The sequence below is a fragment of the Neolamprologus brichardi genome, chromosome 18, assembly GCF_056152115.1.
Source record: "Neolamprologus brichardi isolate AB-2024 chromosome 18, ASM5615211v1, whole genome shotgun sequence".
NCBI classification, from domain to species: domain Eukaryota; kingdom Metazoa; phylum Chordata; class Actinopteri; order Cichliformes; family Cichlidae; genus Neolamprologus; species Neolamprologus brichardi.
Genome location: NC_142121.1, coordinates 5,052,020 through 5,065,451, shown reverse-complemented (window position 1 = coordinate 5,065,451; position 13,432 = coordinate 5,052,020). Strand labels below are relative to the sequence as shown.

At 39.7% G+C, this 13,432-nt stretch overlaps 1 protein-coding gene across 1 annotated transcript; it reads left to right on the top strand.

The window, feature by feature from the left end:
• Positions 1–8,287, top strand: LOC102790710 (uncharacterized). Its single transcript, XM_006804583.3, has 3 exons — positions 1–167; positions 2,799–3,063; positions 6,748–8,287. Exons 2-3 carry the CDS (start codon positions 2,814–2,816, stop codon positions 7,740–7,742), a joined length of 1,245 nt encoding a protein of 414 aa, XP_006804646.2. The 5' UTR covers positions 1–167; positions 2,799–2,813; the 3' UTR covers positions 7,743–8,287.
• The last annotated feature ends 5,145 nt before the right edge of the window (positions 8,288–13,432 follow it).

Here is a 13,432-nt window from a genome sequence, read left to right as displayed (position 1 = left end):
GTGACTTTTATTACTCGACAATATATTTAGTTCGCCGTGTGAGAGTTTATCTGCTGCTGCTGAAGAAATCCTGCCAGCTTAACAAACGAAATATGAGGAGGAGGTCAGCCGTGAGCTCAGACTGCTGCAGAACAACCGGAAACCCGAGATAAAGTCACACAAAGCAGGTTTGTGAAACTGACGGTCTCATTGAACTAACACTGATCAGAGCGCAGCTTGTATGCTAACAGACTAAAATCAGGGAGCAGCTAATCACACAAGTGCTTCTGTCTTTTTAAAAGGTAAGCGTTTAACCCTAAACATCCAGAGAGACACAGCAGAAAGTGACTTTACTAAAACATCGCGGTGAAAACCTTCGTGCTTGCGGACACCCGCGGACTCCATGCGGTGTGTGTGCAGGCCGATGTACCGCATTCACGGCAAAACAGTGAAACAGAAGCAGCATTCAGGACGTTAACAGAAAACCAGAATGTAGACGCTGGTGTTCCGTGTTAGCTGGTTTTTACCTGAACTAGTTAGATTGTTTTAGGTATTCCAGTCCGTGTTTCGGATTACATCCGTGGATTTATCAATTTCTGCGAGTATATCACGTGGTGATTTAACCAGATTAAAGACCCCGCGAGGAGAGGGGGGGCTTTTATGGTAGGGGGCAGTATGGCTGCAGAGGGATCACCAGTTTATTTCTTGATGACTAAAATCACTAGTTTTCTGAATTAAGTTCTCAATACCTTGAACTCATTCATACTTTTTTTACAACAAATTAACGCAGCAGTGTCAGTGTTTATATATTCCCCATGATGTTTGATTATTTAAGATGATCATTTGTTTTTCACAGTAACCATCGATTGTTTTAAGACAATCACCACTAAAACATCTCCATGATGGCATCTTAAGTGGCTGACATTCAGTTATTTTTTTTGTAATTCTCTCTTTAAAGGGTACAGTTACATTTAAAGAAACACTGATCCGCTCAGAGCTGTAAACTGACTGCAGCACACGTTTCACACTGAACAGCTCGCTGGAAACAGATTATTCCAATGTGATTCATTAATTAACATGATTTTTGTTCTGTTTCTATCATGAGTCCTTCTGTGACTGCTGGACGCTGTGTAAACACAAGCGTCCAGCAGTCTAAGCTAGTGAAAGAGACACTTTTGCTCATTTTATACAAATTAAAGTGATGTTTTGTTTTATTGAGCAGGAAGCCGCCTGTGTTAAACTGAGCAGGAGACCATCTGAATTAAGGAGTTGGCTAATTAGGCCCTGTCTTTTATCAACCAAGCTTTTGAACAGGATGTATTAAGTAAACTCGAGACTCCGTTGGGCTGCTTAGAGGTATCAGAAAGAAAATGTTAGCTTGTGGTCACAGAAACAGGTTTGAGTCTTGTCAGAGTTTTCATTATTTGATCTTTTTATTTTAACTTACAAATATTTTATTTTAAAGTTGGTTTCTTCAATGTAGAGGTCTGAGCACTCTTCACTGCACTGCACTGCATACGCTCCTTTACAAAACAACATGGTGCATGCTGTGCAGTGCAGCATTGGTTTCTCCAGTGTGTGCAGTGCATGCATTGGAAAAACCAAACAGCCACTCCATAAATGCATGGCACAGCATAGAAGAGCCACGTTGACAAGACGAGACTTGGGTGTACATCAGCATCTAAAGGTCAAAGGTCGCTCTTTCGAGGATTCCATTGTTGCCATCCTTGGACAGAGGGGGTGGCTTACGACATCAACCGTCTGCTACCTACAATACAGTTTTAAGATCACTTCAGGCACCTCAGGGTCCACTCACATCTTGCATCAGTTGATCTCAATAGGCCATAATCGGGTGAGCCCAGATCTTACAATGGTTTCAAATGAAAATTCTGCTGATGATGACCTACGCCCTTTTCACGTAATCAATAGTGGGTCAAGTTCCTAAGGGACACCTCCCACTAGAGTTGAAATACCCGGCTTTCTTCACCATTAGGTTTTAGAACCAGAGAAGCTTGTCGGATAAAAGGTGAAACATCTTCTAGAAATATAAACGAGTCTGGTCACTGTGAGGAAACGTTTAATGGTGTTAAATGTCACCATTTATTGGTCAGTAGGAGCTTTCTGGGTAAAATAATTTTTTGGGTTTTTTTTTTGTTTCTGATTATTCTGTTGATGGTTTGTTGCTGATTAAAGACACAGTCATGGGAGAGCCGAGATCAAAGGGTGGTGTTATGTAGTTTCCATCTGTGCTGCAAATACTAAACGTCTCACTGCACAATCTGGACTTGCATCTCAAACATTTGCATATTATTTTGGTATCACACGTTTGATAAAAGGACAAATTCTGAATATGAAAGCAGGCAACCATCTGAATTAAAGAGTTGGCTAATTAGGCCTAGTTCTTTATCAAACAAGCTTTTGATTTAAAAAAAAAAAAGTGTCATTGTTGATTTAAATGTAATTTTTATGGTTGAAGGTTTGTTTGGATGTAAGTAACCAGTGTAATAGTATCTGTTTTTGATATTCTGAAGTTGTTCCTTAATAGAAACAGTCAGTCTGTCCCAGGGCAGCTGTGGCTACAACTGTAGCTGCCTCCACCAGTGTGTGAATGTGAGAGTGACTGAATAGTGGTATTGTAAAGCGCTTTGAGGGTCTCGAAAAGCGCTATATAAATGCAATCCATTATTATTATTATTATTATTATTATTATTATTATTATTATTATTATTAATATTAAATTTGCTGGAATGTATTTGCTCAGATCTGTTTTCCTGTCATCACATTAGTAACTTTTTTCTTGTGTCACTTTGTTCATCAAGACATCCCACAGCAACATGAAGTGCAAGGACAAAATTCGTGATGATCAGCAGGTCTGTAACCAGGAGAAGAGCTCCAGTGTGGACCAGGAGAATCCTGATCTTCCACCGATTAAAGAGGAACAGGAGGAACTCTGCATCGCTCAGGCAGGAGAGCAGCTTGTAGTGAAACAGGAGGCCGATGGCATCATTTTCTGGACCGGGGAAGAGCGCCTCAGGCTGCTGGATGTCATCTGGAGTCCTGAAAGAAATTTACTACACAGATCAGGTATGCAGCTGTGCTGTAGAGATCTTACGCACACACTGGAGCTGTCATGGTGAAACACCACAAACCTGAAGAAAGCACCAACAAACTGTAAAGAGTGCAGATGAAAATTAGCCTATATAGCTAAATTTGACATATTCATTAATATGCACTCTCTTTTAAATAAAATAAATATAAACATGATAAGTATATGACCAAAACAAGTGAAAGTGATGCTTCAACAAATCCAAGTAAACAAACTGGGACGTCAGAGTCATTTGCGATTATGACTGCTTGCGAAAAGAGCTCACAAAGGCACCAGGAGACAAAAATAAAATGCTACAGAATACTACCTCAGTAAAAACATAATTTTTCAACATCTCCTCTAAATGTTGGCATATTTGTGGAAATGAGCTTGTTCCAGTGGGTTTCTAGGCTCAGCCCAGAAGGACCTCTGTAATTTGAGACGGACTCTGAGTGAAGTTACTTTTCTTCAAAGGATCCAGCTGAGGTGGTACAAAAATCAGTTGTGGCAGTTGTGGCAGATAATTTTCAGCTGTAGTATTAGAAAAGACATTAGCAATGATCCTACACAAGCAGCTGTTGTCTACTCATATGGAAAAGGTCATTAAACAATTTGGAGTCCATCATTCTACAATGAGAAAGATTAGTCACAAGTGGAAAACATTCAAGGTAGCTGCCATTCTTTCCAGTTATTGATACCCTAGCAATTACATCTCAATGTTCAATGAAATTGCAAGAAATTCAAGAGATACATCCCAGACTGTAAAGGCCTTAGTTGGCATGTTAAAGTTCATGACAGTACATGCAGTGTTCCATCTGAATAAACCACAAGATGTCTAGAGCAATGTCCTTTGGACAGAATAGGGGAGGGGTTTGCTATAATACACAGCACCATATTTTACAAAAGCCCTCATACCACTTATTTTGCACAGTAGTGGATGGGTGATGATTTGGGCTTGTTTTCCAGCTACAGGACCATAACAAAGTATTGTACAGGGTGGGCCATTTATATGGATACACCGTAATAACATGGGAATGGTTGGTGATATTAAAGTCCTGTTTGTGGCACATTAGTATATGTGAGGGGGCAAACTCCTCAAGATGGGTGGTGACCATGGTGGCCATTTAGAAGTCGGCCATCTTGGATACAACTTTTGTTTTTTCAATAGGAAGAGGGCCATGTGACACATCAAACTTATTGGTAATGTCACAAGAAAAACAATGGTGTGCTTGGTTTCAACGTAACTTTATTCTTTCATGAGTTATTTACAAGTTTCTGACCACTTATAAAATGTGTTCAATGTGCTGCCCATTGTGTTGGATTGTCAATGCAACCCTCTTCTCCCACTCTTCACACACTGAGAGCAACACCGCAGGAGAAATGCCAGCACGGGCATCCAGTATCCGTAGTTTCAGGTGCTGCACATCTCGTATCTTCACACCATAGACAATTGCCTTCAGATGACCCCAAAGAGAAAAGTCTAAGGGGGTCAGATCGGGAGACCTTGGGGGCCATTCAACTGGCCCACGACGACCAATCCACTTTCCAGGAAACTGTTCATCTAGGAATGCTCGGACCTGGCACCCATAATGTGGTGGTGCACCATCTTGCTGGAAAAACTCAGGGAACGTGCCAGCTTCAGTGCATAAAGAGGGAAACACATAATCATGTAGCAATTTCAAATATCCAGTGGCCTTGAGGTTTCCATTGATGAAGAATGGACCCACTATCGTTGTTCCCCATATACCACACCAAACCATCACTTTTGTTGGTCCAACAGTCTTGGAGGGATCCATCCAATGTGGGTTAGTGTCAGACCAATAGCGGTGGTTTTGTTTGTTAACTTCACCATTCACATAAAAGTTTGCCTCATCACTGAACAAAATCTTCTGCGTGAACTGAGGGTCCTGTTCCAATTTTTGTTTTTGTTATTCTGCAAATTCTGTGCGCCAATCTGGGTCATCCTCGTTGAGATGCTGCAGTAGCTGGAGTTTTTAAGGGTGCCATTTGTGTGTAGCTAATATCTGCCGAAGGGATGTTCGACTAATGCCACTCTCCAGTGACATGCGGCGAGTGCTACGCTGTGGGCTCTTGCTGAATGAAGCTAGGACAGCCACTGATGTTTCTTCATTAGTGACAGTTTTCTTGCATCCACATTTTGGCACCAGTTTTACGAAACTTAGCAAGCAGTTTGCTGACTGTAGCATGGGAGATGGGTGGTCTCGTAGGGTGTCTTGCATTGAAATCTGCTGCAATGACTCGGTTACTGCGTTCACCAGATATCAACACAATTTCGATCCGCTCCTCACGTGTTAACCTCTTCGACATGTCAATGGCTGTGAACAAAGAGAAACTTGTAAATAACTCATAAAAGAATAAAGTTACGTTGAAACCAAGAACACCATTGTTTTTCTTGTGACATTACCAATAAGTTTGTGTCACATGGCCCTCTTCCTACTGAAAAAACAACAGTTGTGTCCAAGATGGCCGACTTCTAAATGGCCACCATGGTCACCACCCATCTTGAGGAGTTTGCCCCCTCACATATACTAATGTGCCACAAACAGGACTTTAATATTACCAACCATTCCCATGTTATTACGGTGTATCCATATAAATGGCCCACCCTGTAGAGTCAAATTTGAGACAGTCTTTCTAATTAATAAAATCTGGAGGAGAATGAATCATATAACAGGACAATGATCCCAATCACACCAGCAAATCTACAACAGAATGGCTGAAAAGAAAACAGTCACTTTAACTGGGCCATTGCAACAGTGTTGCAATGGCCCAGTCAAAGCCCAGACCCAATGTTATTAAAATGTTGTGGTAGGACCTTGAGGGAGCTTGTACAAGCAAAGCCTGCAAGTCTCAGTGAACTGAAGTACTGCTGTAAAGACGAGTAGATATGAAAGACTGAGGCCTTTTATAGAGAATCCTGATTTAGATCTTTAATATGGCATTTTACTTTTCCCATTAACTGTGCTCCTAGTACTGTGATTACTGTTTTGTCTTTGAATTTATCTAGCCAAGACACTCTGGCCCCAGAGTATTTATACACTTGAAAACTAGACTAGATAATGTAGGTATGCTAATGTCGCTATACAGTGTCAAACTAAGTTAAAACATTCAGATTAGCCATAACTACTATGAAATTTTCTTTACATGCTTATCAAAATTGAGATGTGAGTCTAAAATTGTCAGCAGACAAAGTGTTTAGTGTCTGAAACCAGCAAAGATCAACTTGCTAGTTTTCCTTGTGAAAAAGGGGCTATAAAAGGCTGCTGAGTAATTTTTAATGAACATTTAATTAATTCTGCATTTTATCCTGTAGTGGAAGACTTTATGAAACAAATATTTTGTAAAGCTTCTGTTTTGGAATAATTGTAATATTTTGAATGTTCTGCAATCTGCAAAAACACATCTTTAACCTCCAGTCCAGAAAATGCCAAAGAAGCTATAGAGGTGGTCACACGTAAAGATGATCAGTCAATAAAGTGCTTTAGATCAGCAGCATCTGTTTACTTTTTATTATCTGAGACTGTATCTGCTTAATTTAAGACCTGCTAACAACATTTTATTTTAATTGAATATGTAATTCTATGTTTTTTGTACCATGACTGCAACTGCTCCGAATCCAGACATCCAGAACCAAAGATGTGTTTTCATATTTGTCCCTTCAGACCTCCCACAACAACACGACTGTAAGGAAGAAGAGGGTCTGGATGACCATCAGGTGTGTAACCAGGAGAGGTACTCCAGCCTGGGCCAGGAGCACCCAGAGCTGCGACACATTAAAGAGGAACCGGAGGAATTGTGCATCAGTCAGGAGGGAGAGCAGTTTGCACTGAAGCAGGAGAGTGATACCTTTATGGTGACTCAGACTTACGAGCAGTGTAGGCCAGAACCAAAGCGTGAGCAGTTTCTCTCTCATAACTTACCTGAACCACAGAGGCGAGATGTGGAAGAAGGCAGGCATGTGGATTTGGGATCAACTAGAAGAGCAGAGCCGATAAAGAGGAAACCTCGTGGTGAGGGAGCGGATGAGTCTCCCGGCTCAGAGGGCCAGTATACAACAAACACATTTAAAAAGGGTTTAAAATGTGAAACTTGTGGAAAAGTCTTTCATTTTAAATCTGGACTAAATGAACACCAGAGAGTTCACACTGGTGAGAAGCCTTATTGTTGTAGTGTCTGTGGAAACAAATTTAGTTTCTCATCTGCATTCAAAGTTCACATGAGAATTCACACTGGTGAGAAACCCTATTCTTGCAGTACTTGTGGGAAATGTTTTAGAGATTTAAAATCATTCAAAACTCACACTAGAATTCACACAGGTGAAAAGCCATATTCTTGTAGCATCTGTGGAAAAACATTCAGGGACTTATCAGGATTCCGAAAACACACAAGAATTCACACAGGTGAGAAGCCATACGTTTGCACCATATGTGAGAGAAGCTTCAGTCAAATGATACACTTGAAAACACACATGAAAATTCACACAGGTGAGAAGCCATTATCGTCTGGCCCCCGTGGCAAAAGATATAGATACTCATTTGGATTGAAAGCACAGATGAGGATTCACACGGGCGAGAAGTCACATTTTTGTAGCACATGTGGGAAAACATTCAAGCAGAAAACACGGTTTAAAAGACACATGAGAAATCATACTGGTTAAAAATGTCATCTTTTAGATTTTTAGCACTGTGTTCATAGCACAGCCTGACACGCCAAATCAGTGCAACACCTGTGAGGAAAAAATGATCTCATATATTCTAATACTGGCTTATTCTTATAATTGTAGGGAAAGCCTTTTGTTTGTTTGTTTGTTTTTAAATCTAGAAATGATATTTTTAGCCTGTAGAGATAATACACAAAAATTAATTGTAGAGTTATGTCCTTAAACTTGATTCACTAAATAGCTTTGTTGTTTAAAAAAAAAAAAACAAATGTTCATTTTTGTTTAGTTTTGTTTTTCATAGTAAAGATTTGATTCTTCTGTGAGGTTTTTATTTCAGTTTTTCTTCTGTCTTGTATCATTTTTATTTTATTTTATTTTTTTAAATGACTAACCTGTATTTCATTACAAATGGCTTGACGGCAGGAGGTGTGTATAATGTCTCTAGGCTGGTAAATATGTACGCTTATGGAAGTTGTAGTGCAGTATTGACAAGCAACATGATTTGTAACATGGCACCTGATTGTCAAATGAAATTTCAGTCCTTCACAAAAACATGACTCTTAAAGTTAATATGAGTTTATTAAAAATCCAGACATTCTAAGCAAAGCACGGTGCAGTTGGTGAATGGACTCGATTGTTTACTCCAGCGGAGGATGGAGGGCAACTAAGAAACGTCAAACAGCTTACAACAACATAGGAGTCCGTCTGTTATAATGTGTATATCTACGCTTATGCGCAGTAAGTAAATTATGCGTACATATTGATGCTGTAAACTAAAAAGCTGTCCGGCTAAGCAACAGATCAAGGAGAAACTCCACTAGCAAGAGACAGACTAGACTTTCAGGTCACTGAATGTGTTGTGGTGTTTATTGTGTTCTTAGCGATGTGCTTAGTATGTTATTTATCTTTAAAGTTTAAATAAAGATTTCATGAAACACTTCTGGTGACGAGACATTTGTGCAGTGTAGCTGCAGGTTTACAGTTAAACTTTTGGTCTTCAAATAAGCACTTTTGTCATATTTAGCCTAATGATATGACCAGTTGTCTTATATTAAATAACTTTCCTCTGCAGTGCTTTAAAGTTTCCACCGAAATAATCAAGTGGTGATAAAATTAACTTTTTACAACAACGAGGACTTAAATGTTTCTTTCACTGAGATTAACTGTTTGTAAAGGATTTTTGTTTGTATGCAAATTGTCTTTAATATTTTAATTTTTTGGGGGGGCGGGGCTAGCTCTTTTTTTGCATTTTTTTTTTTTTCCCCTAGCCTTCCGCTATGGGTTTCTATCAAGTTTCAGTGTGTTTTATTTTGAAAGCTGGTTGCTGACCTAATTAAATGTTAGGTTTTTGTTCCTCCTGCCTGTTTTTTGAGTCCTGCATTTGGGTTGGTTTTCCTACAAAACATTTTTAATGTTTTAAAGTTGGATATTATATTTTATCAATGGTACTTTGAAGGAGAAACAGGCTCATTCTCAGCTCTGTATTTATATTCTTGATGTTTACTAGAGGCCATGATTCGCTGCTATTTTACACTAGGCCTTAATGCAACACCTGAATTAATAATCAAATACGAGCTGTTTCAGGTCCTCTCATTGACATTATACCTGACACACAACACATACACACCGTATATAAAATTCATCATTTTGTGGGCAGGCTCCAGTAGGAGCAAGAGGATATGGAAGACTGGGACTACATCCCCCTCACTGGAAAAACAAGGGTTGTCATCATTGGACCTGAATGCTCAGTTACACTGAGATGAGATTCTGCATCAGTAGCAGTCCCATATCTCCACAGGCTGAGACCAAACTCTCTGCTCCAAGGTGACAACACTCACCCCCACAGTCCGGGGTTTATCAGAGACTACCCCCAGAATCTGGGAGAAGGGAGGATGAAGTGGCCTGCCTGTAGTCCAGACCTCAATCCCACCGAACACTCATGGGATCGACTTGATGTGTAGTTTGTGCCAGAATGAGTAGAATGGCCACAGTGGCTGACCAGCAACACATGCTGGGTGATGAATGGGATGCCATCCCACAGCACTGTGTGACCAGCATGAGGAGGAGATGCCATGCTCTATATGGTTCTTCCACATGCTACTGAGGCCTCTGTTAAATCAATGAACTGTTAAATTGCCAGACAACCATCCAGTCAAATCTAATGAACAAGACCAATCTAGAGTCAGTAGCAGAAAAAGCTGTTTGGCATTGGCAGATGGAAAAACCTATTTAAAAGTTGTTTTATGGCAAATGTGTCCTCCATTTCCTGAGATTTGAACAAAACACCAAGTGTATCCTTTGTGGCCCACTATCCCAAGAGTCATTGCTGACCAAGGCGAAAAATGTTAACTTAAAAGTACAGTTACTTTTATCTGTTTGGTAGACCAAATATTTGCATTAAAAATGACAAATTAATGATATAAAACTATAATATTTATGATTATAATTAATGAAGAGATATTTACTTTAAAAAACTAAAGAAAAAATAAAACCCTGAACCCTAAACAAGGTCTTTTACTCATTATTTCAGGATCTCCCTCTGATCGAGAAAATTTGAAACTAATCTGCGAGAAACTGCTGAAGCAGTTTTCCTTCTGAAACAAAATTCAGAGTTAAGCTTTTCCTGTGAAATTTCAGCTTTCATCACTAAAAGAGCTTCATTACCGAGAAATTAGACAAGTTTTATTTTAGTTGTTGATCACTACATTACTTGTAAAATTGGATAACTGTTGGGGGGGGGGGGGGGGGGGGGGGGGGGGATGCTTGAATGCAGCATCAGTGTTACAGGTTGTGACTCCTGTGAACAAACTGACACAGTGTGATATTACGCATATTTAAATCTGTCTTTACTGATGATGTTGAAGCTGCTGAAGGCTCAGTGAAGTTTTGTCTTCCTGCAGGTTAACAAGTGAAATCTGAAAGTGATGCACAACACAAGAGGGCGCCTTCGTCCTGCTAACAGGGATGTAGAGGAGGTTAAAGCACCTCAGCTCAATTTGTCCACGTTTTACATCATATTACATATTATTAGGCTAATTAAACCCTTTATAATATCATGGTAAACTGGATCAATAAATCATTACTTTCACAATTATTAGGTAATTCAAACTAAATCACTGACAACTACAAGCCCAGCTTTGGAAAAACTGACGATGGATCAAACAATCAAACTTAGGGTGAGACTTAAGGGTGAAGCTATTCATTCTGCTGAACAAGAAAAAGCAGAATCAGTGGGGTTTCTGTTTGAATCGGGGAGAATGAGTGTTGTGTGTTAGCAGTCAAAATGGTATTAATGAGATGTATTTGGCATATTAAATCCAAAAGCTTATTAAGAATAAACATCAGAACTTCTGAATTCAGATGCATCATCAAAGAAAGCACAACTCATATGTGTCAGAATATGTGTGAGAATGAAATGAAGGGGGGCAGTTACTTTTCACTGCAAAACAATGTTAAGATACAGAAACATGCGGACACCACGGTGCCAGCTGCACAGGCCCAAGGCTGGAGCCGAACAAAAACTCCCTGATAACGACTGTGTGATGACTATTCTTCCCATCCCATGCAAGGCCACCTGGGTTGGCTAGCAGACTGTTTACTTAGCCTGATAGGGTGAAGGACACTGTCTCAGCTGAACTATGAACACTCACACACATACACTTACACTGATAAGCATTCACACATCCCCCTTCCCCTTCCAATGCCTTCGATGCTTGTTGCCTCCTGGGAACACGAGGCGGGTCTGGGCCCGCACAGTGGCAGGATGGCTGCTGTGTTGCCTGGGATTACTCCTCATCCCCTACCCAACCCTGTTGCTGGTCACATGCTCTATAATGTTGTACTGTGGACATTTATGTGTTTTTCTGTGCAGAGGAGTTTTTTTGTTTCCTGTTCTCATGCTGTCCTCCTGTAGCCCAGCATGAGTAGAGGTCTCTTTTTTTCCTCTTGTACTTTCCCATTGTAGTGTCCATTTCAGTGGTTTTTCTGTATTGCAACCGTTCTCTGACTTGTATCCCCATGTGATGTCTGTGTTGTGTGTGTAAGGTCAGGGTTCGGGTTCATTCCACTGCAGGGCAACCTGCCACTGCATGTGGCGAATAAAATTTGAACTTGAACTTGAAACACCGTGTTTTATTTGTGACAAATGAGCACACACATGCTGAATAAAAATGCACATGTGGAACAGCAGAAACTGTTAAGCATGCTTTGATGGTCTGCTCCAACTATTCTACAGAAAGAAACCTGAAGCTTGAGGAATTGCCACTGGTGGACATTAAATAATAAATATAATAAATTCTACAGTCAGTTTTCTGCAAAATACCAGACTTTATGAGGTATCTTACGCCAAGCGTGGCGGTGTTACGATAAAAAAGTGATTGCCAAAAACGGATTTTTCCCAAAACCTGATTGCTCATATTTAAACTGCTATGAATAACTTGTTGGTCTATAATGTGTGAAACATATGTCAAATATATCCGTCATTAATGATATCAAGCCAACTTGAGCCACAAACAACATTCCTGTAACAAGGTAGAAGCTGCGATCAGTTTTTGGCAGAGTGACTTTTATATATCCTTTATTTATGCAGTTAAAAAATGTTGACATTAAAATGTCTTTTTAAAGAGTAATCAGGCCAAGAGGACAGGAGAAATTGCAACAAATGTAACAATAGTTCTGTAAGCATTTTTTAAGTGGACAAAAAGAACCGGATTGGTTATAATGTAAGTACAATAATGCAGAGTTATAGAGATACTAAATGGGTAATTTTTAAATTTTATATATATTTCCTTTGTAAAACCTGTTCACCCAAGTCTATTTAACAACATACATAAAGATATACATAAAAAACACACAGGGAAACATTTTTGGCACAACACCGGACCCTTCAAAAGAAGAAGAGGAAAAATGGAAATGACGTAACGGTTACGCTTACTCAAGGCGGAAGTTAGCTTCATATGTTCGTTTAGCTGCAAACTTTTGTTCGCTAGTTTACGAGCGAAATATTTACGTTTTTGAAGCAAGAACGACAGTTTCCTGGAGAGCCGAACTGTTGGTATAGAAGAAATCTGCTCAGAGATACGACACGATCGCCCAGTATGAAGTCGATATCAGCTGTCAGCGCAGACTGGTGGATATCACACGACAGGTGTGTAAGGCTGTGGTGCTCTCAGGGAAGTAGCACCGAAATCAGAGGTCTGATTTAGGTCTGCGGTTAAGTGAGCATTCAGCCGACAATTCTTTCTTGCGCTTCTACCCAGGGTTTTATGGTAGTGCGTCTTTTTTTCTTTTTTGTTGATTTCTGTGGTTGCGACCCGTGAAAGGACCAATTTACAGTAAATGTTTTTCCTGTTTGACTATCAGGTCGATTTATGATATTGTGCATCTCAAATTGGAGTGTGTGAAAAAGAGAAAGCGGGAGAAGTGTGTGAGAGAGACTGGTTTCAGTTTTAAGGTTTCAGTTATTTTATTTTCAAGGTAATCCAAACTGCTTTCATGCTCATTTTCACTTTACATTACTACATTACTGAGAGTCTTATCGAGAGGGAAAATCAAGCATAAGTAATATTTCTGTGAGAATGATGAAAGTGAGCAAAGTCAATCGTATCATTACATTGTTTTAAAAAGTCATTAAATAATACTTGATAGCTGACATGAAATTCTCAAAAGATTCCTCTTCTGGGTCCACT

Coding starts and splice junctions, on each gene's coding strand:
- LOC102790710 (XM_006804583.3), top strand. CDS start 2,814: ATGAAGTGCAAGGACAAAATTCGTGATGATCAGCAGGTCTGTAACCAG. Junction 3,064..6,747: donor AAATTTACTACACAGATCAG/GTATGCAGCTGT, acceptor TTGTCCCTTCAG/ACCTCCCACAACAACACGAC.